At 60.8% G+C, this 27,889-nt stretch overlaps 1 protein-coding gene and 2 long non-coding RNA genes across 8 annotated transcripts in view; all 3 read right to left on the bottom strand.

Moving 5' to 3' along the window:
• IGSF9B (immunoglobulin superfamily member 9B) overlaps nt 1-198 on the bottom strand; it is a 53,094-nt gene extending 52,896 nt beyond the window's left edge. For all 5 annotated transcript variants that reach the window (XR_005814246.1, XR_005814245.1, XM_040534306.1 and 2 more), the window contains exon 1: nt 10-198. Coding sequence is in view for 3 of the 5 variants with exons in the window: in XM_040534306.1 (XP_040390240.1) it covers nt 10-73 (64 nt within the window). In the remaining 2 variants the exon portion in view is untranslated. The remainder of the gene's footprint in view (nt 1-9) is intronic.
• Nucleotides 199-2,912: 2,714 nt separating this feature from the next.
• On the bottom strand, nt 2,913-6,929 carry LOC121058649. Its single transcript, XR_005814280.1, has 2 exons — nt 6,821-6,929; nt 2,913-3,995 (listed from the first exon to the last, which is right to left on the bottom strand). It is a non-coding gene; the product is annotated as an uncharacterized LOC121058649 (long non-coding RNA).
• Nucleotides 6,930-12,431: 5,502 nt separating this feature from the next.
• LOC121058705 lies at nt 12,432-16,180 on the bottom strand. Of its 2 annotated transcripts, XR_005814309.1 has the most exons (3): nt 15,180-16,180; nt 13,595-14,331; nt 12,432-12,797 (listed from the first exon to the last, which is right to left on the bottom strand). It is a non-coding gene; the product is annotated as an uncharacterized LOC121058705 (long non-coding RNA). The 2 variants fall into 2 exon arrangements; XR_005814308.1 differs by lacking the exon at nt 15,180-16,180 and having other exon boundaries at nt 13,595-15,006.
• Between the last annotated feature and the right edge of the window lie 11,709 nt (nt 16,181-27,889).

Below are 27,889 nucleotides of genomic sequence, written 5' to 3'. Positions count from 1 at the left end.
CACGCTCACCTTGCACGGGCACCCCGCGGGCGCCGAGCACACTTGCAACCAAAGCGGCCACATACCAAATCATAGTACTACCGGCCCCCGGTGCGCCGCATCTTCCGCCCGCCGGGCGGCCCGGCCGGGGCGGGGCGGGTTCGGCCGGGCCGGGACAGGGCTCCCCGGGGCCGGTGGGGCCGGAGGGGGCGGCTCAGGGCCGGCCACCGGCCGCCGCTGCTCCCATCCCGCCGGTGCCGGTGCCGCACCTGCCTCCGCCGCCCGGCGCGGGGGGCGCAGCCTAACCCCGGCCCCTTTAGCCGCTCGGTGCCGCCCCCGCCGGCCCGCCATTGGCCCGGCCCCCCGGCGGAGTGGGCGGCGATTGGTCGGGGAAAAAAGAAAAACGGGGGGGGGGGGGGGGGGGGGAGGGGGCCCGGTTCAAGGTGGGTTGGCTGGTGCGCGCGCGCGCGCTCCGCGGCCGCCCCCCCCCCCCCAAGTGCGCCGCAGTGTGGTGCGCAGTGCCCGGGCGGTGCGGTGCGGGGCCGGGGCCGCGCTGCTGCCGCCCGCTGTGTCCCCTGCGTCCCCTCCGTGCCCACATGTGTCCCCTGCTGGCCCCCCCCCCCCGTCCCAAATTTGTCCCCTCTGTACCCAGATGTGTCCCCTCCCGGCCCCAAAGGTGTCCTCTGCGTCCCCTCTGCGTCCCCAGATGTGTCCCCCATCTCCAAATGCGTCCCCTCCGTCCCCACATGTGTCTCCCATCCCCAAATCCGTCCCCCATCCCCAAATCTGTCCCCTACTGTCCCCCCCAGTCCCCAAATGTGTCCCTTCCTGGCCTCAGATGTGTCCCCTCTTGTCCCCAAATCTGTCCCTTACTGTCCCCTCCGTCCCCAAATATGGCCCCTCCGTCCCCACGTGTCCCCTCCTGTTCCCCAAACGTGTCCCCTCCTGGCCTCCAAATGTGTACCCCCATCCCCAGATGTGTCCCCTCCTGGCCCCCAGATGTGTGCCCTTCTGTCCGCCCCCATCCCCAAATGTGTCCCCTCCATCCTCAGATGTGTCCCCTCCATCCCCAAACGTGTCCCCTGCCTCCACGCAGTGCCACCCCCTTGTCCCTCACGTGCCACCCCCATCGCCAGATGTGCCACCTCACTCCAAGCAGCGCCACCTCCCTGTCCCCCTGTGCCACCCTGCCCGCCACCAGCCCTGCCATCTGGCCCTGCCACCCTGCACGGGCCCATATCCCTGCCACCATCTGTGTGTGTCCCCGCATCACTGCGCTGGTTCAGTGTCACCGCCCCACATCAGCCACCTGCCCTGCTGTGCCATCTCGCTGTCACCTGTGCCCCAGCCTCGGTTTGGCGTGACGTGCACCCACCACCCCACAGCCGTCACCGTTGGCACCACAGCTCGGTGCCAACGCCACCCCTGGCACCAGCTGTGCCACCTGCCCGACGCAGCTCGGTCACCGCCACGCGTCACCTGCCGCGTGTCACCGCCACCTGCACCGCCCGTGTTACCTTTGGAAGACCGCAGAAAATGGCAGGAACAGGTCCGTGGGATCCCTCTCCTCTCGGCAAAGACCTCTGGCGATGCCAGGTTGGCAAACAGGAGTGTGACAGTGACAGAAACGGGACATTGAACCTCCCCGGGGTGACAGGCAGCCCAGGAGGGGACAGCCTGGCACGGCCTTGTCCCCAGCACTCGCCAGGTCCCGATGCCCAAGCCGTCAGGAGAGGATCTGGAAAGAGCTTCGAGCAGCTGCTGCTCTCCCCCTTCTTCTTCCCATGCGTGCCCTGGCGAGGAGGAAAAAGGGCCACAGGGTCTGGGGAGCACCGGGAGCATCCCGTGCCCTGCTCATGGTGACACCAGTGGGCAGCACAGGGCCGGCACCGCTGCCCCGGCTCGTGCAGACTTCCCGGCAGTTTGCTTCCCCAGCAAAACCCCCGACTTCCGAAGAGCCTGACTCAGCTCCGAGCCCTCGGGTCTGAAGTGAAAGCTTGCAAATCTGCACGGGAGAGCTGGTGCCGCGCGCTCGGGAGCGAGAGGCCAGCCCGTCTGCAAGGGCACCACGCTCTGGTCAGCATTACCAGATCTTTATGGCTTTAGTTGGGCTTCGCCATGATTTGAAAAAGAACAAAATAAGCACCAAGGGCATTGATTACACACGTGCCAACACAGCCCAAGGTGGGAGGCACCAGGAGTGGTGTTCGCCCGTGATGGATGGGGGCGACCCAGCCCCGCACCTCTCCAAGCCGCGCGCCCAACCGCGGCCCCATCATCCATCAAGGAACTGGAAATATGGGCTCGGGTTGGAGCACGGCTGCCGGTTCACACCCTTGTTTTTCCAGACTAATTTGCTAGTTTTATAAAATCCCTTCCCCACTGTTTTCACACTTCTCTCCCTCTCTATTTATAGCCGGGTTTATTTACATGAGCAGGGCACTCTGTGTACTTTCCCACCACTCGGCTGTGCCGGAGCCGGGTGCGGGTGAAGGCAGCCGGCGAGGCAAGAAGTGCCCGGACCCTCGGCCCCAAGGGAGCTGCCAGCCCACCCGTGCCCGGGGGCAGATCCAGCCCGGCCATACACACACCTCTACGCCCGGGACACGTCCCCGCAGGGCACAGCGGTGCCACCGCCATGGGGTCAGCACTTTCCCACCCCGCAGGGAAAGAGCGTCTCTTTCCAAGGGGAGCAGCTTTGGGAGCAGCTTTCTGCTGGTATCCATCCTTCGCACCGCTGGGCTGGGGAACCCTGCTGTTCCCCAGCTCAGAAGGCCACAAAAAAGGGGAAAAAGTCACTGTAGGGCAGCGCCCGGTGACAGCCCTTCCCCTCTGCCCCTTGAGCAGCCATGGAGAGCGTAGCCTGCCGCGTACGGCTGAGTCACTTGACAACTGCCCAGCGATAAATTTACCACTTTGCCTAACAAGAGGGATAAAAATGTCATTGCTTTTTATTTATTTTCTTTCTTTTTTCAGTGCACTGACAGTTGCAAGAGGAAGGAATCCTCAAGCTAGCACAAGGGCGCTGCTCAAGCCAAGAGACTTTGGGGACGTGGCTCTCCCCATTGCACTTCGGGGCACTGGGGCCACGTCCTGCTGCCAGCTCCCTGCATCCTGGCTCCTGGGATCAAGGGAGGAGGAAAAAGGGTTGGGTACCACCAGAAAAACAGGAACGAGGTGCAGGTTGAGGCTAGAAATTCAGAACTGGCCAGCCCTCAGAGCAGCACGCTTTGGGTTCAGCCCTCCATTTGGGGCTGCAAAAACAAACAAAAAAAAAAGCTGACCCTAGGGAGGCTCTGTGGTACGGCGAGGGCATGGACTGCAGGAGGAGACCCAGCGTGCTTTATGTAAGCCCTGCTCTTGATTAACCTGCCCGGTCGGAGAGGGGCTGACCTGCAAACAGCATCTCCCGGGGTGCCGGTGCCTGTGGCTCTGCTGCCAGCCCCTCGTGCCGTGACCCGGCCGGGGAGCACGAGCCCCGGGCTGTGCCGCCTGGACCACGGCACCTCCAGCCCACGTGGAGCACAAGTACGTGCTTATTCACAGCCCCCAGCATTTGCATGGTACAGTCACGAGTCTCGCAACACCTGATCTCCCGGGAGAGCTGCCTCCTGCACTTCGGGAGGCAACGGCCCACATTTGGAAAGTGGGACTCGGTGTCTCACAGCATCCCACATCGCCCAGCTGTCACCTCCCCCCTGCTCCGGGAGGGGACCGGGAGGAGGGAGCCTGCCCCATCCCCACCCGAGGCACGCGGGAGGACGGGAGCCGAAGTGCTGAGCCAGCCCGAAGCATCGCTGCCAGCACAGCGGGGCTGGAGATACTGAAAAGCTCCTCGCTGGAGCTGCCGGAGGACGAGCAGGCAGACGGGCTCGGGGCTGGGGTTAGGCTCGAGAGCTGCTGGCCCCTCTCCTCTCCCGGTGGCTCATCGCCGGCGCGTGACTCCAGCTGGCAAGCAAGGAGGAAGATCCTGCCATGCCTTCCCGGCTGCGCGTCCAAGGCGTGGAGCAATCCACCTGCGGTATTTCAGAAAAGACACGCTAACTTCTGCGGAGAGGGGTCAGCTGAGTCACGTTAACAACTTTTTCCTCCCGTTAGCAGGTCTCCAACGTAGCTGATTACTCATCAGCCCACTAATAGACTCACTCACACGACGCTCCCTGTATCAAGCGGCAGCAATTGCCTGTCTTGTCTTATTAACCTCCGAGAAGGATCTGTCTCCCGGAATGCCATACCCCATCCTTATCTCCTCAAGCACCTCTCCAGCCAAAACACAGCTCTCGGCAGCCCCGGGTGCGAGATGTCCCCACCTTGGGGATGGGCTCAGCACCTGCACCCCAACTTTTTGGGGAGACCCAAAGCCGCCGGGCTCAGCTCCATGGGACCTTGTGCTGGAGCAGAGGCAGCCCAGGCGGGGCAGGAGACCCCCACCCAGCCTGCGGGTCGGGGTTTGCCCCCAGATGGGGCAAACTTTCGCCAGCTTTTGCTGTGCAAAAGCTCCCGCTCCCACTCAGCACCCCGGTGCTGCCGCCCACCCCGTTACTCACTGGGCCTCTTGGCACGGGGAACGCAGCCCCACGCGAGGAGCATGGGCACAGCACGTGCTCCTGGAGGCTGGGGACTTGTCATCGGCGCTGTCATCGCCGTGAGTAACGACACTTTGTCCTGGCTTCCCCTAGAACATCCCCCCAAAAAAGCCAGGAGCGTGCAGCTCTCCTCAGGGGGGAGGGGGGCGCAGCCCCACTGCAGCTGCTGAGCTTCTATGGGGAAACTGAGGCACGGGTGACTCGCCGAAGGTCGGGCGGGCAGGCTGGCTCAGTGCCAAGTCCCGGTGCTCCAACCTCTCGCCCTGGCACCCTCTCCAGCCCCTGCACATGCAGCGTGTCATCAGCAGTGACACACTCTGCTGACGTCCCCTAATCATGTGGCAGCAGCCTCTCCGGTAATTACCGGTGGCAGGAGCGCTCCCCCCGCGCCACTCCTTGCTGCAGGCTGCAGCCGGGCTCCCCAGCCCCCGTGGCCAGGTCCTCTGGATCCCCCCAAAAAAGGGATGGGGACAAGCAGGTGCCATGCTGGCTGCAGTCCCCGCGGCAGGGCTGGCTGGGGAAGCGGGGAGGAGGGAGCTGGGGAAGGGAAGGGGGCTGCAGCAGGCTTGGGGATTGGAAAGGGCTTTTGCTGCCGGAGAGAAGGGCTCTGTTGTAGCGTGCCAAGAGGCAGGGGAGGCTCAGAGCCGCCTTTGTTCGGAGGGGAGCAGGCGGTGGGGGGCTGGAGCCGTGCACATCCCTGCTGCAGTGATGCTGCTGCAAAGAGGAGACTGCAAGTGGCCCTAAGCAGAGGCACCGCGGGGGGCTGAGCGGGGTCTCGGGGCTGTCCCCAGCACCAAATAACCAAACCCCCCCCTCCCCGTCCTGGAGATAGCCTCCTGAAAATGGAACAACCCGGGGGCTGCATGGAGAGCTGAACCTGCAGGAGGGACAAGCCATGTCCCTGCAGCCAGAGCTGTTTCCCCTCTCCCCCGGGCACGGACACGCGGCTCGCTGCCCCTCACTAGGTGGGCAAATTGATGCCTGCTGCAAACGAGCTCCTGCAGAGCAGAACAACCTGGGGTGGGATTACCCAGGGCCACCGTGCTCCCAGCTACCTGCTCCTGCGTGCGCACGTGAGCGGAGGTAGAGGGAAAAGAGGCCACGGCCCCCCAATGGCTGCAGCCCAGACACCACAAGGATGGGCTCACGGAAACCCCACGTGCCCGCTCCCCACGCTGCCCCACAGCACGCAGCCCCAGGACACGTGGCTCAGCCCTGCTCCGAGCTCAGGGCATCGCAGCCACAGCCCGAAACCTTTCCCAAGCCACAAGGGCCCCGGAGGCTGCAGGTGACAGCCGGGTGACACTGCAGTGCAGTGACGGGGAGGAAATCCCCAGCCAGAAATCACGAACGCAGCTCTCGTTACCCACTGCACCGCTTCCCACCTGCCCTTCTCCCTCTGCCTTTGATTTGCCTGGGGGGCAAGAAGCTGGGAGCTTTTCCTTCCTCGCTCTGTGACTCCCAAGACCCGGGATGCTGCAGGACACAGCTCCAGACAGGCACGAACCCGAGGGGCGAGTTCGCCAGTCCTCAGCTCGCCGCTGAACCAGCGCCAGCAGCACACGGCTGCCGGCACCGCTTCCCCGCAGCTGGGCTTGGCCCCGAGTCCGCTCCCCCCACAGCAGGCAGCAATCAGCCCTGCATTCAGAGGGCTGCTGGGGAGGATGATTAGGCAGCGAGTCACACCACTTTGGGACAAATGTGCAATCAGCCTTCGAGCACAGCGCGCCACACAGCCCAGGGGATGTCCCGGCAGCAGCATGGGCAGAGCAGGCTGTGCAGCACCCTGTGCTGCTGCCTGCCCCCAGCCCCAAACCCCCCAAGGATGCTGTGAGGCTCCAGGTTGCCCACCCATCGCTCCATCACCCAAACCCAGAAATGTTTTTTCCCCATTAGGCAGCAGCAGGACAGTTTTGGGGGCCCCAAGAAGCTGGACTGTGGGACAGCTTGCAACCGATGCATGTCCAAACCCTGCTTGGCTGTAGCAGCATCCCCAGTAACCACCCAGCTAGCAGGAGAGCTGTGCTTTGACCCACCAAATTCACCTCCAGGGCCCTCCTGCACAGCTCTTGGAGCAGAATGGATAAGGGCATTTAACAGAAAGTGCTGCTCATCTGTCTCTATTAGCACCTTCATCCTCCCCAGCCTCCTCCTCTCCGCCTCCCCCAGCAGAGGCGGGAGCAGCCTGGTCCCATCCCTGGCTGGTGAGCAGAGGGAAAGTCCCCTTTGTGCCCTTACACCCAAGACCCCATTACCCCAATCCCCATGGATACGATCATCCGGATCGGACCACAGCCACCACACCCTCTCCATCTCGGGCCCTGGTGTGTGTCACTGCCGCTGCACGCTGACATTTTTTCCCCGGATGCCACTTATTTATAGCACGCCTGACCTTTTCCTCAAGTTTACATCCTCCTTTCCCTTCCCTTCCGCCCACCCAGCCCCGAAAGCCGCCCCCGCCTTTCTCCCAGCCCGGCTGCGTGCAGCATCCCCCGGGGCCCGGCCGGGATGCGCGGTGCCAGCATCCCCTAAAAAGCACAGAAGGAGAAATCTGGGGGTGTCCGTCAGGCACGAGCCCCCCTTCCCTTCTGCGTGGAACAGCTCAGAGCTAAACCCCCTGCCCAGACAGGCAGAAATCCTCGCCGGGGGAGCGCAGCGAGGCCATTTCAGCGCAGCCCCAGTGCTGGAAGCAGCAGCCAGGCTCTGTGTGGGTGGGATCTGCCAGCGAGCTGCAAGCTGCGAGGGCAAGGGAGAGCCAGAACAGCTTCTGTGCGAGAGCATCGATTGCATCCCAGCTTCGGGCTGCTTGGCTGCCTTGGGCTGCGGGGAAATTTCACCTATTTCCCCCAAAACAGCAAGATCTGGTCCCCACCGGGAGCCCCGTCACCCACCCCCGGGGTCCTTGGGGTCCCCAGACCCCTCTTTTTGGGCAGGGATGGGGGAAGCCTCCTGCAGCACGCTAAGGAAATGATTTTTCTTTGCCAAGCTTCTGGGAGATTCCCTTAGCCATGGAAATCCCCTTGTTCCCGCCAGCTCGGGGTCTTCAAGGGGTGTCCCAGCTGCTGGGGGTGCAGGAGCCGCCCCCAGGGTGCTGCAGGGACCCCAGGACGTTTCTCCCATCCCCACCAGACCCTGACCTCGCAGCAGCCAGCCCTGTGCCGCCCCTGCTGCTCTAATTACTCCTCTGGCACTCCGCGTGGGGCCCTCCGACCAAATTACAATCGAACCCTCGCTCGAGCCCAGTCGATGCCATTGACTGAGGCATCAGAAAGACAAATCCACGCTCCCACCCTGGGAAGGCAGCGGTGGCCTCGCTGGGGATGCCCCCACACCACGCCCCCGGCACCCCAAACACCGGGGGGCCGGCTTTACACAGTGCTTTCCATCCCTAGCACCGTGCATGGTTTTTATGGTTAGGGCAAAAGCCTTCAAGGACCTGAAAACACCAGCTCGCTGCTCCATACGAGAGACCTGGCAGCAGGGAACGCATCTCCAGGACCACACAACCCTGAGCACCCAGAAAGCCCCAGCATCAAGGGAATTCCCCCCCAAACCTCCCCCTGTGCCCAACTCCAGCTGATTAATTCAATCAGAGCCCAGGCACGCGATCGCTCGCTAACCCTCGGCACGTGTTACGTGGATGGGAAATGGGGGGGCCGCCCCTGCAGCCCCCACCGGCCCCGAGCAGATAACACAGCCGCGCTAGGAAATTACAAGGAATTTGCAGCCATCCCATTTAATCCACAGGGGAGCCGTCTGAATCCTACAAGGAGCATTTGGCCTCTGGGTGCGGAAGAGCTTAGAGGCACGCAGAGACATTAAAAACACACGGGGATTAAGCCAGGAACCGGGAAGGGAGAGCACAGCTGGAGACCACGGGTGGCTGCGGGAGGTGCTTGGGGGCACCCAAGGGTGGTGGCGAGGTGGCCGCGGGCACGCAGGCTTCAGACAAGGTCCAAATGCCACCCCACGGGTCCCCAGTGCCCCTGCAGCCTCGAGCAGAGCCCAGGGTGGTGGGAACCCACAAGGTGCTGCAGGACAGCTGGGATGTGACTGCGGCATGCAACAGAAGCAGGGGGCTGCAGAATTTTGGGCGGCCGGCACCGATGTCCAAGCAGGCACCGAGCACCCACTGCCGCAGCCAGGTGGCAGAGCTGGTACCCAGACCCCAATATCCATGGCCGTGGTGGTGGGGTCTCACAAGGATAAATTTTGGAAGCGCCCCTCATCATTTGGGATTTATTCTGATCATCTCTAATCCTTCGCCTTGATTGCTGAGGCTCCCAATCTCATTAGCTGGGCTACGCCGGGTAGTTATTTATGTTGGGGGGCTCTTTAAAATTGATATTAATCCCATCTCGGTAATCTGACGTTTATTGATTTTTATTTTTAACCTGGCATTTTATTAATGTGAGCCAAGGCAGCTCCCTGCTCACGGGGACAGCCCCAGCCCTGTACCCCCCACCCCGAACAAAGCCTCGGAGATGCAGCGTGCACCATGAAATGTTCCCAAAAAATGGGTTGAGCTCCCAGAAAGTGGGCTGACACCACCTTGGGCCTCTGCAGACTGGGAGCATCACCGGAATGCATGAGCTGCCAACGTGCCCCGGCTCCGAGAGGCTCCAGCCCCTTGGTTGTTCTCCTTTAAGCCCATTATTATCATTTTTGTTAATTATAACAGAACACAGCGGCTTCCGCTCGATGCGTTTGGGGACGTCCGCGCTCACAACTGCCTGATTAAGAAGGAGCCATTAGCACCCCGTCAAAACAGCTTTTCAAAAAGGAGCTTTGACAAAATTGTCACAGTCGATGTATCGGGAGAGAGGGAGCCCGCGCAGCCCGCCAGGCGCGATTTGACATCATTTTGACAGCTCGCTTTAAGGCAACTTCCAGCACCTCTGGGAAATCACCTCGCCGGTGAGCGCGCAGCGAGCGCCGTGCCTGGGGGGCGAGCCCAGCATCCCGTCCCAGCCAGCTCCATGCAGGATTTGGCCCCAAAGCCGGGCAATGGGATGGTCCTTGGGGTACCCTACATCTCCCTGCGGTGCTGGTGGAGCCCCTGCCTCAGTTTCCCAAAGCACAAAGCCCTTTTGGCTCCAAGGGCAAGCCCATCAGCGTCCACCGATGTCAAATCAACCCAGAGGGGTTCCTCCACCTCCAGCCCTGTTCCTTCTGTGATTCATTTTCTCCTTGCCACCTTTCTGCTGCTGCTACGAGTTAATGGCTGTTTACCCGCCTCCTCTCTAGACCCTTGGCAAAAAGCAAAATGCCGACAACTTGGGGAACAGCTCATGTTTAGCTTGGCAGGACGGCTATTGTTCCTATATTGCAAATGCATGTATCATACCGAAATGTTGTGAGCGAAAGCAGACTGTTCCCCTTGGTCCTGCTAAAGCAACGGCAAGCACCACATTACAGCTGGATGCACATCAAGCCGAGCTTTGCACAGCGAAGCTGCTTCCTCCTGCCCGCAAAGGCTTCCCAAAAATGTTTGCATCAGGATCTTCCCCACTGCAGCATCGCTGCTGGGGCCAACCCAGCCCCTCCGTCCCGTCTCAGCTGGGCTCCTCTCAGTGCATTTGAACCCAGCAAGTTTTTGCATTACGCAGGGAGAAAGCTTGAGGGAAATGAACCAGGGAATTGAGATCGCAGCAGCTGAAAACCCTAATGGGGAGCAAACCCTAAACAAGTAGGAGCAGTGTGCCCATTGCAGGGACCATCGGAGCACGGATGGAGACGGACCTGGAGCAATCGGTGCTCTGCCCACAAACACAGCGAGCACCGAGCCAGGGATACGCGGGAGAGGTGTGGGGAAGGGATGGGGAGGGCACTCGGTGGCCTTGCTGTATTTTTAGCTCCTGGGTTTTATTTAAGAGCTGACGGTTTAATAAGGAGGTTGTTTTAATTGGAACTCGAGTCACCAAGGAAAACACAAGCAATGGAAGTAAATATATAAAGATAGTCGTGTTTCTAAAGGTTGTGTGATACCTTCCTAATTAAATGGAGTGTGTTTTAATTACAAATCAAAGTTAGTGCCATTTAAAAAAATAACCCACAGGCATTTTCCTTGATTTGAAGAGCAGCTGACACAGACTTGGGAAAACAGAGTTGCCAAGAAAATGGTGCAGGGGTCAGCTGCAATCAGCTTGTTTGTAACGACACCAAAACAGACCCATGAAGACCCCTGAGATGGGCCACGAGCATGGCAGGACCTGGGAGAGATGGGCAAGGGCCAGCCCAGAGAGGCAAGGAGGAAAAGCAGCTCCATAAAACCAAAGCTGATGGGAAGAAGCGGTGCCAAACTCTGCTTTTAACCTCTTGTAGTGAGGAAACCAGGAGGAGACGGAGCACTTCTAAACCAGACAAAGAACTGATGGCAGTGCCTGGTTAGCCTGGTGGGATGGCTTTCCGTAAACATGTGTTTATTTTTAACAGAGGATCCAAACTGTAAAAGCCCCAACCAGCACCTGTTGAGCTTCTCCTCTGTCTCCTCCAAGAAAAAACACAAAACCAAACCAGCTACATGCAGCCGGACACCATGAGGGGAGGCAAGCCCAGAACCCCTTGGAGATGCCACCTCCCGGAGCCATTCCCCAGCCCCTGCCTCTTGGCCCCTCTCCTTGGGGTGACTTTTAGAGGAGTTGACTCCTCCATCTGAAGACTCGGGGTCCAAGCCTGCCCTCGGCTCCTGGGTGTCCCTTGCACATTGTTCCTTCCTTGCTGGTGACCCGAGCTGTCACCTGGGCATGAAGCAAGCCAGCAGGAGGATGCTATCCCCCAGTCCAGGGAAAAGAGAGGCTGGTGGCACCCACAAAATGCTCCTCAAAGCATGACAATCATAACTCAGGGTCTGGGGGAGAGCTAAGCAGCATCAGTGAAGTATTACAGAACTACAGACAGCAAGACTTCAACCTTCTGGGCACTAGACCTTCATGCTTCTGGGCACACCTGGTGAGCAAACACCCACTTTGGTGCTGCTCCAGCAACCCCAGTTCCCGCAGCTGGGCACCACCTCTCCGAGCACCGGATCCTTTTCCAGGAGAGGGACCCAGGCACTTCCCAGCCTTCTGCTCCCGTACCCAGTGACACCCAGCCATCAGCGGAGGCTGTGACTGACAGCTCCCTGCACAGCGCTCCGAAACATCTCCCCAGCAATTACCTCCACAAAAAGTTATTAAGGAACATCTTTGTCTGGAAGGCACTCATTACAAAAAAAAAAAAGAAAAAAGAAAAAGAAAAAAATTGGCATGAAGAACTATGTATATTGCAAAACAAAATGTGTTGCTTTTTAATATGTTTTTATAACCCAAACAAATTTGTTTCTCACACTCCCAGGCTGGAAAAAGGAGTCGTCCTACAGTTTAGGATTGCAGTTTGCAGTCAGCTCCGCCAGAGAATCTGTTGCAAAGCTGTCGCAGCAAAAAAATGCCGTTCCCCTGCTGTGCTGCGGCTCCACCGGCGCTGGCCACTGCTCTGCGCTCGCACGGCCACCACGTCCCCCAGCACAGTGGGAAAGGGGAGCCCGAGATCTGCTCTGCTGCAAGCACAGGTCCCAGGGAAAGCAGCAGAGCAGCCGCACGCACCTGTGTCACCTCCAGCTGACAAGGACACAGTGGCCTTGCAGGGTTTCCCGCGGGCTGCACATGCTTTGCACAGGCATCGCTGTGCCCCGTGCTGCTGCCTGCTTTTCCTGCGGGTCCTGCATCAGGACCAAGGCAGTGTGACCTCGCCAAAGCAGCCAGGCACTGACCGTGCCATGGTTTGGGGACAGAAACCCTTGGCTGACATCCCCAGTGCTGTGTCCTCCACCTCCAATTGCATTCTGCTCTCCCCACCTGTGCCTGACTCCTCATTAGCAAGAAAAGAGGGGAAAAAAAAAACTGATTTTTATTTCTTCTAATGGCAATAGAATGCAGCCCTGCTCTTTGCAACGCCTGCAGAGATGCAAAAGCATTTGGTGCGCAACCGTCCCCCGGTGAGGACACCAGAGCTGTGGCTCTGCCTCACCAGCGATGCCCAAAGAAATCAGCCCCATAAAGAACCCACCCGCAGCAGGCAGGGCTGTGAGGCAAACCCACGGGGGAGCCGCCGGGAGCTCGTCACGCCGTGTGCTCCGAGAAAGGCTGATTCATGCTTTTCTCCAGGCATCCCTCGCACAGCCTGGGATGAGGACGGAGCTGAGAGCTGAGCGGGTGTCTTCGCTCCATGCTGGGCTTCCCTTCGGGAGGCATGCTGAGACCCAAAACCAGGTGTTTTGGGGAGAAAAAAGCAGAAGAGAAAGCCTTTCAGTTTAATGAAGGAGGACCGGGCAGCCCTGAGATAAATCAGCCCCAGATACCTGTTGCTCTTCCCCAGCTGGAGCTCCGACCCACAGAGGCTGCTTATTTTTAGATGGCACTGATCAGATGCATTTTACTGATATATTTTTGACTCAAAATTAAGTCATTTGGTGACAAAATGCTGGTTCAGGAGTGGGTCAGGCTCAGAAAAAGGAGCTGAAATATCCCAGCTTAAGCCAGGTTAGGTGCTGGGGGCAAGGAAAGTAAAATAAAGGCACCAAAAGAAGTCCTTAAGAGGGGAAAAAAAAAATCAGCAGAGTTTTCAGCACACCTCTGCCTTACAGATTGGGAAAGGATTATGGTCTGGGGGAATTGTGCTCCGTGGTGGGAAAAGGATAGGGGTGGGCAGTGTGCTTCAGTTCCCTGGAGGGATGCTCAGATGGGACAGCCCCATCTAAGCATCCCCAAGGGACCACGACAGCCCAAACCAGGGTGACCAGCACCTCATCCTGCCTCTGACCACTGCAGGGGCTGGGAAACCACCTCCCCATGCTGCTTCTCCTTTGGGACATGCCAGGCACCCCAACACCTCCGCTGTCACGGCCACCCGATGGGAACCCCCCAGGGTCAGCCCCCAGCCCCGTTGGGGGCGCAGCGCTGCCGAGCGCCCTCCTCGCTGCGCTCCTCTCCTCAGATGCCTCCCTTCCCCTGGAAAACAAACACCTTCGGATGCCTCCCACCCCAGCCAACCTGTTTGTCACACCAGCTGCCGTCCGCCCATGTTCATCACTCTCCCTGACAGCCCCTCCTGTGTGCCATCATCCTCGTGCACGGGAGAGCCCAACAGCAGCTCCAGCAGCTCCGTTCCCGGGCTGCCCTCCGCAGCACCCGGACACCTCGGCCGGTTTTATCCTAGAGGGGCAGGGCTGCCCTTGTCAGCTGGTAGCAGCCATCAGCACCGGGCTATATAAGCACATAGGGTGAGGCAGAGAAGTAAGGCAGCCCTGGGGATTGCATACCCCACTAGAGAACCCCTGGGGAAGTCTCCAGGCAAATACCCCATGGAAATACCCTGAGCACACAGAGCAGCCCCCAATCTGCTCCTTGCTCCGCAGCCCCCTGCTCATCTCTCGGCCCCCCAAACATCACCAGGCTCATGCTGAATTTCCAAATGCAGAGTTAAACAATAACATCAATGCCTTATTAATTTGCAAGGATAGAGTCAATTAACAGCCCTCCTTTGCTTCTAAAATCCTAATTGGTTTTCCACCAAATCTCCTACGGACGCAGGTCTCTGCTCGGGCACCTCGTCTCAAGGGCAGCACACGAGGGGATGGGAGCAGCGGGACACGGGGATGCCAGCAGATCCTTAGTACAGCTGCTAGATAAACAGCAAGGTGATGCAGGTGACCCTCAGCCCCCGGCAGCTCTCCAGCACCGCAGCACTGAGAGCATGCTAATGGCTCCGACGGCTCCTGCGATGGATGCTGCAGGGAGCAACAGTCGCTCAGGCAACCATCCGTGGGGTACCCAGCCTCCAGACGGACGGGGGCTTCCCCCAGCCAGGTCTGGTGGGGACAAACGTGCCGAGAGCAGGAAAAGAAGGAGGGAGAAACAGATTTTCTGCAAGCGGAGCAAAGGCAGCAAGTTTCCCAAAGCCGTGGCACTGCCCAAACCCATCGAGCATCCCCTCATCGCGCAGCCCTGCAGTGTCCCCGGTACCTGGCCAGGAGAGCTGGGGGTGGTGGAGGTGGTGCAGAGCAGCCAAGGGGCTGGGAGGGTCCCTGCTCCCCTATTTAAGGGCTCACCACCCGCAGCTGTGACCCCATGGGGTTTGGAGGCTCCAGGTGCTCCTCATCGTGGCCATTCATCACTGCTGCCTCCCAACCCATCCTGGCGGATGTCCCCTAAGCCGTCCCCATTTGTCCCCATCATCCTGCCTCCCCGCACCCCCAAATTAAAGCAGCGATGCTCTCCCCCACGTAAAATCCCCCTCCCAGCTCGAACCCACATTGATGATTGTGATTTTGCTCCGTTAAGAAGTGCACAGCTGCAAATCCGCCGCTGGCTCATCCCTCGCCCGTGACTCAGCTCCGAGTGCCATACTATCAGTGCCTTGATCCATGCGCTGAGGACACACATGGAGCTGTAGGGCCAGCAGGAACTCGTGAAAAGTCCTTTTGGCCAGGAGCAACCCCAGTGGCTCGCTCCCTGCCCTGACCCATCAGGGATTTTGGCAGTTGGGACACCAGCCTCCTCCCCTGTCCCTCCAGAAACCCCCCCAGCATTACGCTGCCACCCCCGTGGCTGAGATTTACCCCATTCCCACACCCACCTTTCCCCCAGTAAGAACCACAGCACCAGTTTGTGCTCGGACCATTGCCCCAGCTGTCCCTGGAGGGGGACAGTGACCCAGGACCGTGTCCCCCGGGCTCAGCATCCCGCAGGCAGGGGGGAAGAGGGGCTGTCACCGCTCGGGGGGATCCATCACCCCCCCGGCACCCTCCTCCTCCTCCTCGCCGCTCCCCCAGGTTGATGGGTGAAGAATAAACCCGTCTGATGGAGGGGCTGAGTAATGTGCTGTGCGCTCCTCCCCGGCAGTGAGTAATAGGGCTTTTGTCTCCCTCCCCAGCACGCCGAGGGCTGTGTTATACGGGGACACGGCGCTGCCGGCCCCGCAACCCGGTGGTGCTCAGCCCCAGCAAGGTGGGACCCAGGGGACACCTCGGGGAGGGGACACGCAGGGGTTTCAAAGCCATGCAGGTGCCACCCCAAATGGATCGCGGTGAGCAGTGCCCAGCCTGCATCTGGGGACGTCTGGGGACATTTGGGTGGCAGCTGTGCCACCGGATGGGCCCCGCGGGCTGTGGGTGTTGGTGGCGGGGTGGGCTCCGGGGCTGCTCTCACTGCTGGACCCCACGAAGCGGCAGGGCCGTGGATAACACCTCCCTGCTGGGTGCCATGGAAACGCGGCTCCTGCGAAAAATCCCCGCTTCCACCTGGATTTCCTCCTCCCCGAGGTACCACCGGAGGTGCGAAGGGTCCGACCCCGGCAGGATGGGTTCCCAGCCCTGGCTACGAGCGGGTACCCAGGGGGATTTTTTTTTTTTTTCCCCCTTTTTGGGTCCCTTCGTTGGGCTGGGGACATTTCTCGGGGTGCGCGGGGCCGAGGAATCCCAGCGCATCCCTCCCGGTGCTGAGTCACTTGGCGCCGGCGGTACCCAGGCAGCGCGGGGCTGGCGTGCGGCTCCTGCTCCGGCACCCACGCGGCAGATGGCAAGCCTCTCGCCTTGTGATAGGGTTTTTTATTGTTGTTGTTGTTTTTGTTTAATTTCTTGGCTGTTATTTCGGTCCGCAGCCCCCCTCTCCCGCCCTTCCCCCTGCCGTGTCCTCTCGCCACCTTCCCCTGGGAGGAGAGGAGCGGGCAGCCGCGGCGAGCACCGAGTTTTTGCAGAGATGAACACCGGCCCCATCGGCACGGCACCGAGCAACACTCTGGAAAGATTTAAAAAAAAAAAAAAAAAAAAAAAGGAAAATTTTGAAAAAAAATAGAGCAAACCCCAGCTGGGCCACCGGCTCGCTGCAGGAGAGGGCTGCAAGCAGCCAGCTCTGCCCAAGCACCATCAGCGGCACGGGTGTGCAGGGCCTCAGCCCCTCCCTGGCCACCCACAAAGGGTGATCAGCGCTAACGAAGAGCACGGTAACGAGGCTCCCAGGAGCTCCTGCAGGGACCTGGTTTCTTCTCCGCGTCCTTTGCAATGGCTGCACGAAGCCGATGGAGAAATATCTCCGCGACGTTACGAGTTCAGCGGCTCAGCTGTGCTGGGGAAAGGAGAAGAAAAAAGCAGCGAGAGCAAGACAGACTATAAATAAAAGCTGGAGAAGTGGGAGGCAGCAGCCACAAGGGCTTTTTGAAGCTGCAAGAAAAGCAGGTGCATTTTGGCTATGGCACTCGGTGCCTTTGTGTTTCCTGAAGAAGCCCGGGTATCCCTAATAGCCGATCTCCGGGTGGAAGTGCTGCGCCGACGGGGCTTCCCTCCCTCGCTGCTGAAAAGTCAAATAAATCTGAAAGGCAAATAGTGCGCAGAGCAGGGGGAGCGCTGCAGCGAACAAAGGGAGAGGAGGAAGAGGGAGAAAGAGAGAGGAAACGGGCTCGGAGGCTGCTGCAGTGCTTCACATGCCCGTCAGGCTGGAGAAAAGAGGAGGAACGGGGAGCCTCCGCGTTCCCCGTGTGCAGCAAGATGAGGACAGAAAACCCAGTGGGAGCAGTTTTGCAGGAGCTGTCTCAGGGCTGCTGCCCTCCTGGGAGCCTCTGAGCGGTGCCGGGAGGGATGGAGTGAGGCCACGGGGGCTTGGGCAGGGACTGCACCAGCAGAAAAGGCTTTGCTGGGTGAAATTTCGGGGGCTGTGGGGATGGAGAGGCTTGGGCTGGGTGAGAAAACTGCATGCTTGAACCGCATCCCGCCTGCAGAGGGATGGGGCTTCTCCAGCCAAAGTGAGCGCAGAGTAAATCATGGATGGGGGGACCACCAGGGCTCAGCACATCTCAGCCTCGGGGGCACATCCAAAGCAGGAGCCCCCCAAAAATGCCACGTGGAGCAGGCAGCCATGGGGGAGCAGGGGAAGGAGGCGAAATGACGGCTGGTCCTGTGGCGCCGGGAGATGCTGGGGATGGGGACCCCGCGCTGCACCGGCATGCGGCGAGACGAGGGAAGAGCGGAAGAGAAGGAGACAGATGGGCAGCGATGGAAACATAAGTTAGCTCGAAGGAAGCGGATAAACAGCAGGCACGGAGCAGATCTGAGCACATATGCTGCTCCGTGCACAGCCAAGCGCAGGGAGGCTCCGGCGGTCCCCATCGCCCCGTCCCCACGGGGGGGGTGCCCAGCTGCGCCGGGAGGGTGGCGGTGGGAGCTCGGGAAAGGTGTTGTGGAAGGAAAACCCAACGCTGGACCAAACGCTGCTCCTGGTGCTGGGGCAGCAGCTGCAGGTGACTGCTGAGGACTGTAGCAGCTGATGGGAGAGGGAAGAAAGTCAATCCAAAGCCGAAGCAGGGAGGCTGAGACCCCCCAGAAGTCCTTGAACCCTGCAGCGCAGTGAGTGTCCTAATAATCAGCACCCACCCCTGTCCCACACCGGTGCTATAGCTCTGGACATGTCCCTGCAGGGGACAGGGACCTTGCCCACCCCATGCTGCCCATGGTCCATGGGGATGCTCCCGCTGCCGCAGCCCCCGACTGGCCCGGAATACCAAGCAGGCAGAGGCACGGAGCCACCCAGAACATCTCCAGCGACGTTCGGTCTGGTGCTAATGAGCCCCGGGCTCTCCAGCCTCGGTGAAAGTCATGACCCGGATTAATTGCTAAAAAAAAAAAAAAAAAAAAAAAAAACACCCCAAGGCTGCTAATAAAAGAAAAGAAAAAAAAAAAAAAAAAAAGAAACAAACAGACAAACAAAAGCACAACAAGCCCCACAGTGCATCCCAGCAGCCCGGAAAGCCCAGCCCGTGGCAGGAATGCGTGCCGGGGCCGCGGGCCAGCGCGGTGCTGGGCGCACACAGCCGCCCTTGTTCCCCGCTCCCCGCGGAGGGTCAGAGCCGCCGGCCGGTCTCGCCGCACAAGGGGCCGCCTGTTCGGAGGCAGCGGCGGGCTGCTAGCGCCTTCCCAGCCCTTGGCAGCACAAGAGCCCTTGCTGCACGGAGCGGGCAGCCCGGTGATGCTGAGGGACCCCCACAGGGCACCCAGCCCATGCCCAGGTTTGCGCCTTTCCCTTTTTGCACAGGGAAACTGAGGCACGGGGAAGCCAAGACCCTGCCTTGGGCTAAGGACAAGGCTTCGGGAGCTGTTGTCGCCCCAAGTGCTGGCTGGAGGCGGGTGCTGCAGGCAGGGTGGGTGCTTTGTGTCCTCACCCGAGCCCCCTCCTGAGAGCAGCCTCTCCCCTCCCCGAGCTGCAGATCCAAGCTCACCCTCGGGCGCTCCCGGAGCTGTCGCTCAGCCGCTCGCTGTCGCCTTCACACAATTCATCCATCGGCCCCCACGCGGCTCCCGGCGCTTTGTTCTCAGCATCCTCCCATTTGCAATATCCCTCGTGGGCCTGGGGCACAGGGTGCTGAGCAGTGCACAGTGTCCAGCCACCCAGGTGATGCTCTGCGGGGCTGCCAGCTTCAGCTTCGTGTCTGACAGCCCCCGGGGGCTGCAAGGACGGCTCCCTGGGGGCAGCAGAGGGGGATGCAGCCAAGGGGAAGCTCACAGGAAGGATTTGGCCCCATTTCTAAGTCCTTCTCTTGCAGCAAAGCCCTGCGGATGGGGGAGATTTGGGGTGATGGGAGCAGGGGGGAATGGGATGGGGCAGGGGCAGGGATGGAGCACCCAAGGGTGGAGCAGAAAGGAGGTCCTGGCCGGCCTTGAGGCCACCAAGGCTCCTTCTCCTCCACAGCCCTGAGGAAGAGGAGGGCCAGGAGGGTCTCCTTGCCCTGCCAGCCAGAGAGGGAGGAGGACGAGGAGAAAGGAGAAAGCAGATGGGAGATGTCCGCCCGCCCGGCTGCGGCTCTCCGGGCCCCGTGACCTAGTTACCAGGCAGGGAGGTGAAGCACAGAGCCGAGCTGGGCAGGTCCAGAGAAGCAGAAATAAAGGGGATACGGACAGCGAGCTCCAGGAAAGCTTGACGGGAGCTTTGCCGTGGGGAGGTGGCATCTGTAGGTCCCCAAAGCAGCCGAGCCCAGCACCTCCAGGGATGCTGAGCAGAGCTGGGGGGCGGCACAAGCAGGGGGGGCTCGGAGCGAGGCTCTCCGTGCGGGGAACTCCTCGCCGCAGGACGCGTGGGCTCAGAAGCTGTCAGACACCGTGGCACATCCCTGACGGTGACACAGAGCCAGCAAAGAGCCCCAGCACAGCTCCAGGAGCCGGCAGAAAGCCCGGGGCTGAGCAGAAACCCCGGCTCGACGAGGGGGCTGAGGTGCCCCCGCTGCTGCCCGCTGCGCCATGGGGAAGGCAGCGCAAGAAGCAATGGCTGCGGGAGAAAGGCAGGCAAGCCCAAATTAGAATTAATAAGGCACAAATTGTCAGCGGCGAAAGGGATTATTGCCGGGAAGAGGCTGCTCAGGGGCACAGGGGAGAGGCAGCCTGGGTTTCTGTGCAGCTCCGAGCAGCCAGAAGGGATCCACAGGATGAAGCCCCACGGCATCCCCGGACACGCAGGGGCACAGCCGGGAGGTGCGGAGGCAGGATTTGCACCAGCCCCGTGTGTTCAGCAATGCCAGCGGCCGGATCCTGACCTGTCAGGGGAGCAGCACATCCGCAGCATTGCTGCAAGGCAGCACCAGCACCCGGGGACCTGTCCCCAGCGGGCAGCGGCAGCCGTGAGCCCCTGCAGCCACCTGGGCACCCGGCAGTGCACGGGGCTCCGGCTCCCTCCTGCCTTGGGGATGCTCTGCAGCGCTGCGCACCTGAGCGGGCACAACCTGAGAGACCCCCACACACACCCTCCCCAAAACCCCGGGGGCTGCTTTGGGGAAGCAGGAGGGGTCCCTGCAGCCGCAGCCTGTCCGGCAGCCCCACGGCCGCCCCGCTCCACTCGGGTGCGTGAGGCTGCGGCGGAGGAGGGAGCGGCGGTGACTCAGGAGATGATGAAGCGGAGCTGAAGGAGGAGAGGAGAGGCGAGGAGCAGGCGTGGTGGGGAGGCAGCTGTGGCCTCCTGGTCCTCACCCACTGCCCCAGCTGCTCTGATTCACCCGGGGGCAAGGCAGCACCGGGGCAGGGGGAGCAGCCCGAGCAGGGAGCATTTAAATCCCCCCGTCCCCGGTGCATCCATCCCTCCTCCTGCCTGGAATGGGGTAGTCAGGACCCCCAGGCAAGGGGGGACATGGGGCTGGCTGCCAATGCTGATTCCCGGTGGCGCCTCTCAGCCCCCCCCAGGCTCCTGCTGCTGCCAGAATTTTGGATGGTGCCCTGGGGGCAGAGCATCCCCTCAAGGAGGGGGCACAGGGCTGCCAGTGACCTGTCCCCTCAGGGGGACCTGTGCTGGGGACCTGGGGGTAGCCTCACATGCTACATGGATGGCATGGAGCGCTGTCATTGCCTCAGTTTCCCCCATGCTGGAATTAAGGCTTGGCCTCACCCCTGGCCATTTTGCCATGGTCAGGGCAGGGGGAGCACCCAGGTGGACCCCCATGGCACGAGAGCTGTGTCCCCTCCGGCTCCCAGGGCGCACCATCTACCCACGCCACCTCCAAACCTTCCCCGGGAGCCAAGCCTTGGCAAGGGGAAGGAGCTGTTTATACCGAACAAATGGAATCAATCAAAACAAAAGGCACCGGGCCTGCTTCTATTTATTACCCATCCGAGGGTTTAAAACGCGTCCCTCTGCGCCCACAGCTCCATGGAGAGGGGAAACCCCGGGGCAGGGAAAGCTGGACACACACTGCAGGTGCCCAAATTGAGCCTGGGTACGATGTCCCAGAGCACGGCGAGCTCTCTCCATGCTGATTCCTTTGCAGCTTCTCATCCCCCTGCATGTCCCTGGTGCCTGCTGGCAGAGCTCAGGCACCGGGTGCCCATGAAGGGCAGCGGCAGCGCTGCCTGCAAGCGGCCGGGCACGTGGAGCGGGGGAGATGCGAGGAGCCGGGTGCCTGCTCGAAACAGCCACCACCTCCACGGCCATCACACTCGCTCAGGATGCAGGGTGGAGGATCCAGCAGCAGGATCCAGCCCACGCTGCCGAGCTAATTGAATCTCTGCCTGCTTTCCCAGGGCTGCTGCTCCTGCTCCAGCAAATTCCCTGCGCTCCAGGGAGCGTCTCCCCTTCTTCCTCGGCCTCTCAGCCCATGGCAGAGGTGATCCCTTCCAGCTGGGGCAGCGCCGTCGCTCTGCCATCGATGCAGAATTTGGCAGCAGTGAGGAAGGCCGGCGAGAGATGGTTTTTTAATGAGCTGATGAGACAGCAGCCAGGCATCAGCGTGCCAAGACGAGCACACTGGACAGACGAGCTGGCTCCCTTCTCCCCAGAGACCTGCATGGGGGAGCCCTGGAGCCCCCCAGACATCGCCCTGCTCACACAGCAAGGGGTGAGGGATGCTCCTGGCCATCCTCTGGGCAAACCACCCCGGTGGCCGGCCCCAGCCCCGCTGCCACGGCCGAGGTCTCCCCCTGGTGGCCCCGGCCACGCGTGGGTGCCACCCGCTGTCCTGCGTGGCCGCCAGGCTGGGCAAGCATGCGGCTGTGCTCCTGCCTTGGCAGATGGGGAAACTGAGGCATGGTGCAGCCCTGCGCAGAGGTCTCCACCTTGCACCCCGCCTGGCACCGCACTGCTCAGGGCTGGGCCCCAAATCTGGCACCATGACCTCGGGAACATCCTCCAGCGGTCCCCAGCATCTCCCCACCACTCTGCCCCACACTGCCAGGCACTCTGGAGCATCCCTGCACTCCCTCCTTCAGCCCCTTCCTCCCGCCCAGCCTCGATCCGCCAGAGACTCCACTTAAATTCATTCAAATTAGCTTTCAAAGAGCTGCTTAATTAAGGCTTTGCACTTCGGAGCTTCCCAGCTTTGAAGGCCACGTCGGCGGGAGGGCGCTTCGCCCCGCCACGGGGACGCCGGAGAGTCTTGCTGTAGGATGCACCCTGAGCCCCCCGAGCAGGCCAGCCCCACCTCGCAGGCTGGAGAAGGGCCTGATCCTGGCTCCCCAAACCACTTGGTGCTGACTTGTGCCAGGCAGACACGCAGGAGGATGCAAAGGAATGCAGCCAGTATCACAATGGGCCAGCTGCAGGTCGCCATCCCTGCAGGCTCAACCAGCGTCGCCTTTCAGATGAAGAGTGGATGAGTCTGCTCGCTCCCTTTTTATTTTTCCCATTTGATCTTATTAAAACATCATTCCAAAAAAAACCCCAGACATCTCATCGCAAGTCCCGTGCTCATTTTGTGGCCCTGCAGATGGCAGAGCTGGAAAACGCCCATCCAAGGGATTTTAACACCAGCACCTGGCTCTTGAGCCGGTCCTCCCTGGGGAGGGCTGCCATGGCTGACAGCGACGCTGCGTGCCCAGCATCCCCACGGCTGAACACTTGAAGGGCTGCCCCTCTCCTCTCCCCCTCCTCTAACCCCTTTGCTGGCATCTCACTCATCCCACGGAAATCTGCAGCACTCCCACATCAACAAATCCCTCCCGATGGGGCAGATGCGGGCTGAAAACGGGCAGAGGTGTTGGCCCCTAGGAGACCAGATGAGCCAGACACTGTCCAGCCATCACCCCCTGCCACGTCCCACCCCCGTGCCTCAGTTTCCCCTCTCCTGAGCGAGAATTGCCCTGCTACTCTGCTGCAGCAGTGGGCAACACAGCAAGTACCCAGCAGGAGCAGCAGCACCCCAGGCAGCATCAGGAATAAAAACCTCTGCAGCCTTCCCGAAACCTCTCACGGGACCTGGCTGTGAGTGTGACAAATGGTGCTGGTGCCCGGGTGCCTCAGGTGTCTCCTGAGGACAGCAGCGCTCCTCCCACCCCGCGGCACGGGGGGAGGCTGCCGCTCGGGCTCCGTGGGTGCGGTGACTAAACAGCACCCCCAGCACCGCCATTAGTAAGCACTGATCCTGCCCGGGTGCTGCTCGCCTCCGCGCCCGGCGAGGTGCTGATTCATCTCGGCTCGCGGGCACCAGCTCCTTCGCCTCCAGCCTCCCTCTGCCAAAAGAGAGAGGCTGGGCCTCGGCGAGGCTGCGGGGCGCTTGGCGGCCTCCGCTCCGTGCCCGGCCGCAGAGCTCAGGGTGCAGCTGCGAAGCTCCTGGGTTTGTTCCTAAATGGGGGGGCCCGATCCATGCCACTGCTCGTCCTCTGCGTGGAGGTGGCCGGGCCTCCGCGGAGCCCTGTGGGGTGCAGCCTCCGCTCGTGGCCGTGGGGATGGGGGCACCCACACCAGCCCGGCTTCCCGGAGCTCCCACGGCCCCCTGGGGACAAGAGGGCACAAAAAAAGGACCCGGGCCGTGGGGAGCATCCGCAGGGACGCCGAGGCTGGCATCCTGCGAGGCGGGAGGCGAGCAGGGGGAGGCAGCGGGCGGAGAGCCGGGCTGGGGAGCGAGGAGCGTCTTGCCACAAGGGGGAACCCCTGGGCTGGAGAAAAGCCGGCCTGGAGCCGCTTCGTGGCTTTGCCCCAGCCCCCGGGGCTTGGCCAGGAGAGGCTGCTGTCCCCACTCTCAGCCCGTGGGGCTCCGGACACGCGTGGGTGCCTCCTGCACCAGCATCGTGCCAAAAATCCACCCGTGGGGACTGGGCAGCAGCAGCGGTGCCGCCCAGCAGCACAACGAGGGGGCTTCTCCTGCCCTACACCCCCTGCAAATGCCTCCATCGCCCCGAAAATCCCCCGGCCCTATTGCACCTGCCCCAGGCCAGGCCTTGAATGACTGGGCTCGCTGCCAGTGACCTGCTGTCACCAGGGGATCAGCCCCAGGGGACGAGGACACGCGAGGCGCGCGGCTGATGCTCAGGAAGCGGTGGCGAGCTTAGCCCAGCACGGCAGGGCGAGCTCCCCCGGGCTGGTGGCACGACGAGAAAAAATCCACATATTCTGGGTGGGTGGATCAGTCAGGCAAACAGGGACAGCTGGGACACTCGTATCATCGCGGGGATGGAAAGCCAAGAGGATTTCCAGGAAAATGTAGCTGGCCTGGCTCCGGTTGCCATCCCACAGCACCCACGCAGATGTACTGGGAACGGGCGCCGTGTCCTGGCACAGGATGGGTGTTCCTGGTCCTTGCAGCACCCAGGAAGGAGCACAGGGGTCTTCGGCAGGACAGAGGAGCTCCCAGAGCTGAGCACCAGCCCCTTGTCCTGCCGGTGCCACGCAGATTTGCAACCTGAGGCTCCTAGAAGCCAGCTGAGGCTTTGTGGCAGGGATGTGCACAGAGGCTGGCACAGCACAAGTCCCACACGGGTGGCTTCCAGGCTCACAACCCCCCCCCCCCCCATCCCCTTTCAAAGCACTGGTGAAGCTCCTGGCAGGCAGCAGCCCCTCAAAAGGTATTTAGCTTGGCTACGTGGCTCTCCAAACAGGGCGGCTCCAGGCTCAGTCTCCCCATGGTGCTATTAGAAAGAAGCCCACAGCAGTGTCTGTTTAGGCAAAGCATTGAATAAACTCCAGGCAGGGCATGCTCCAGTGCTGAGCACAGCTGACCAGAGCCCCGTGGGACTGAACATCTCTGGTACCTCCACTGCGGGATGCTGGCCGAGCTCCCCGGGGCTACCTCCACGGCCCTGGCAGGGTGTCACTGTCACAGTGATGATGTGGTGGCATCTTCATCCTTGGGTGCGTGCAAAACTCTGAGCAGCCTGGCCTAGGCTGCCTCTGCCTTGAGTGGGGTTGGACCAGAGATGTCCCTGCGACCTCAATTCCAACCTGAATTACCCTGTGTCCATCGCTGGAGGCTGAGCAGTGCCAAACCTGGGCCACGGCTCAAGGGAGCCCCGATGTCACACAGCTCAGCGAGGCACAGCCCAGCACTCTCGAGCCAGCTCTCCTGAGCTCATGGGGCACCAGGGCACTGAACACACCTGGACGTGCCCCTGGACCTGCTTCAGCTCCTGGAGGGGCAGCACCAAGGGGCCAGGCAGGCTGACAGGGGCTCTGCTGGTGTTCTGATGAGAGCTGCACTGGGATCAGGAGCGTGTCTCTCCAAAACCGAGGGATGATGAGGTTGCCACATGGCTTTAATGTACAAAAAGATGTTTTCAGGAGAAGGAAAGACATCCCTTGGAAGGCCCAATAACACTAATATATTGGGAGAAGGATGGGGAATTTGTCTGCTCTAAAAGGCCAAAGAGATGCTAGTACCAGGGGAGAAAGGCAAAGCAGAGGAAGAGGAAGAAAGATGCCAGGAGGAGAATGGAAAACCAGAGGCGGGGACCAGCGGGATTAGCAATGAAAAACTTGCAGCTAAACTGGGCTTATGTCAGCATGTATTACCCGCGAGTGGCAGGAATGATGGGCTTGTTCATCTGCCATTTGTAAGTGGCAAATTCCCCCTCCATCCTGTTTGTTATGAATTAACTGGCATATGTCTAATCGCCTTTGCAACTCGACTGGCAGAGATTAGAGCCCTGCTCCTCCGCCGCCCCGGGCTCAGCACTTGGCTGCAAGGCCGGAGGGGAGGCTGCGGGGCTCTGCTCCTGCCTGCCCACGGGCACCAGGGGAGGGAAGGCTGGAGCAGAGCTGCCCTTTCCTTGCAGGCTTCAGGAACCATAACGCCCGAATGCAGCCGGGCCTCGTCCCAAGAAATCCCCACTGCTACCAGTCACCGAGGCAGTCTCGATGCTGACGTAGCTCACACCATGAGACAAGCCTCTGGTTGTGTCACGTCTCGAGGCAGATGTCTGTCACCTGCTGACTTGTCACCTAGCTGGGGACACGGAAACATCGCCAGCAGCTACCTGAGAGATCAAGAAGAACCAAATTCCTGACTCCTTTCAAGCATCCTACCATAGATGAGCACAGCAGCTGAGCCAGAGCCACCAGTCCTCATCGCCAGGGGTTCAGGAGCCATAAAAACCAGCTTCATCCGGGGCACCTGGCACTGCTGCTAGCCAGACACGTGGAGGGGAGCCAGGACGGCGAAACCCAAAGGCACTCATTAAAAATAAAGCAGTGCTATGGGCGTGTGCATGCGTGGGGGGGATTTGCATGGCTAAATGCTTACCCCAGGGTGTGTGTTTTTTGGCGAGCGAGGTGCTGCTTGGGTGGTGGGAGACCCTTGGCTGACATGTCGGCTGCTAGTCACGCATGTCAAAACAATCTCGGGGAGTTTGGAAAGCCCGGCTCGCAGAAAAAGCTGCTCCGCCACATCAGCACGAGCACCAGGAGCCAGAGAAAACAGCGGCTCAGGAAGGGAAGGAGCACAGGTGATTACCAGGGGAGGTTTGCTGGGAGGCAGTGAGAGGTGCTGTAAAAGCAGGCAGTCCTCACCGGTGCGGTACAGTGACAAGGATTTGGGGACCTGAATGTTCTCCTGCCACGATGCTGGGGAATCGGAGCAGCTCCTTCAGCACCAGGACATCAGCAGCAAGACTCTGCGAGCCCCACGCTCTGCAGGACATCCATAAGGAAATGTTTTCCCTCGTTATGCCTTGGCTTTTTTTAAGAACAGAAATAAATTCAAGCCGAGTTATTCAGTGCTGAGATCAGGTGCTGAGATGAAGCAGGGGATTGCTAGATCCTGCATGAGTTGCGGCCCATGAGCTCCGAAGGGAGTTTGCCCAGGAATTGCTCAGGCACCGGGAACCCCTTTAGCTCTATCAGCTATTAGTGTGTTGGAAAACTTCTCCTGGGGCTGGAACAGAGAGGAAGCACCCCCTTCCCTCGGGCACAAAGGCTGCTTTGCTCCCACCCCACGCAGAGAAGCCCCTTGGACCGAAATCCTCTGCCCAGTCCTGAGGGTGATGCTGTGCCACTGCCAGCTTCACTCAGGGTCACATTAAAACCTTCGCTGGGTCACCACCCCGAGCGCTCAACCTGCTGCTCTGTGCTTGTGCCACCTCCCCGGCTCGCCTTGGCAAGGGCCGGGCGCAGTGTAACGTGCTAATGACCAGCTGGCCTCGTAATCCGCAGCTCGGGCGTGCTGGGGGACGGGGAAGGAGAGAGAGGACTTGGCTGCGAACAGGAAAGCCGTGGCACGATGCAGCCAGCCCGAGGGGTGCTCGCTGCCTGATGGCCCAGCCAGATGCTGCTCGTGCATCCAGGAGAGAAAAGGGCCACGCACAGCAAGCACGAGCAACAGCTCCCTCGCCTCGCTGCGCTGTGCCGGGGCTGCGGCTCAGGGGTGATGCTGAGAGCCAGGTGGTTAAAGCATGGTGCTGGGAAGCCAAGGAATGAGGTTCCTACCTGGGAAACCTGATTCAAGGCCGTGCCTGATTAGTATTGCTCTTTTCTCCAAGCCCTGGACCAGCACAGGGTAAGCGAGCTCAACTCAGGGTATCCCAGGGCCACAGGCTCCAAGTGCTCTCCGCACCGCTCGGAGCTCTGAGCAGCAACAGCAAGGGGGCTGCAGGAGCAGGATTCAGCCATGTCCTC

This window comes from Cygnus olor, chromosome 22, assembly GCF_009769625.2.
Source record: "Cygnus olor isolate bCygOlo1 chromosome 22, bCygOlo1.pri.v2, whole genome shotgun sequence".
Classification (NCBI taxonomy): domain Eukaryota; kingdom Metazoa; phylum Chordata; class Aves; order Anseriformes; family Anatidae; genus Cygnus; species Cygnus olor.
This window is presented reverse-complemented; position numbering and strand designations above follow the sequence as displayed.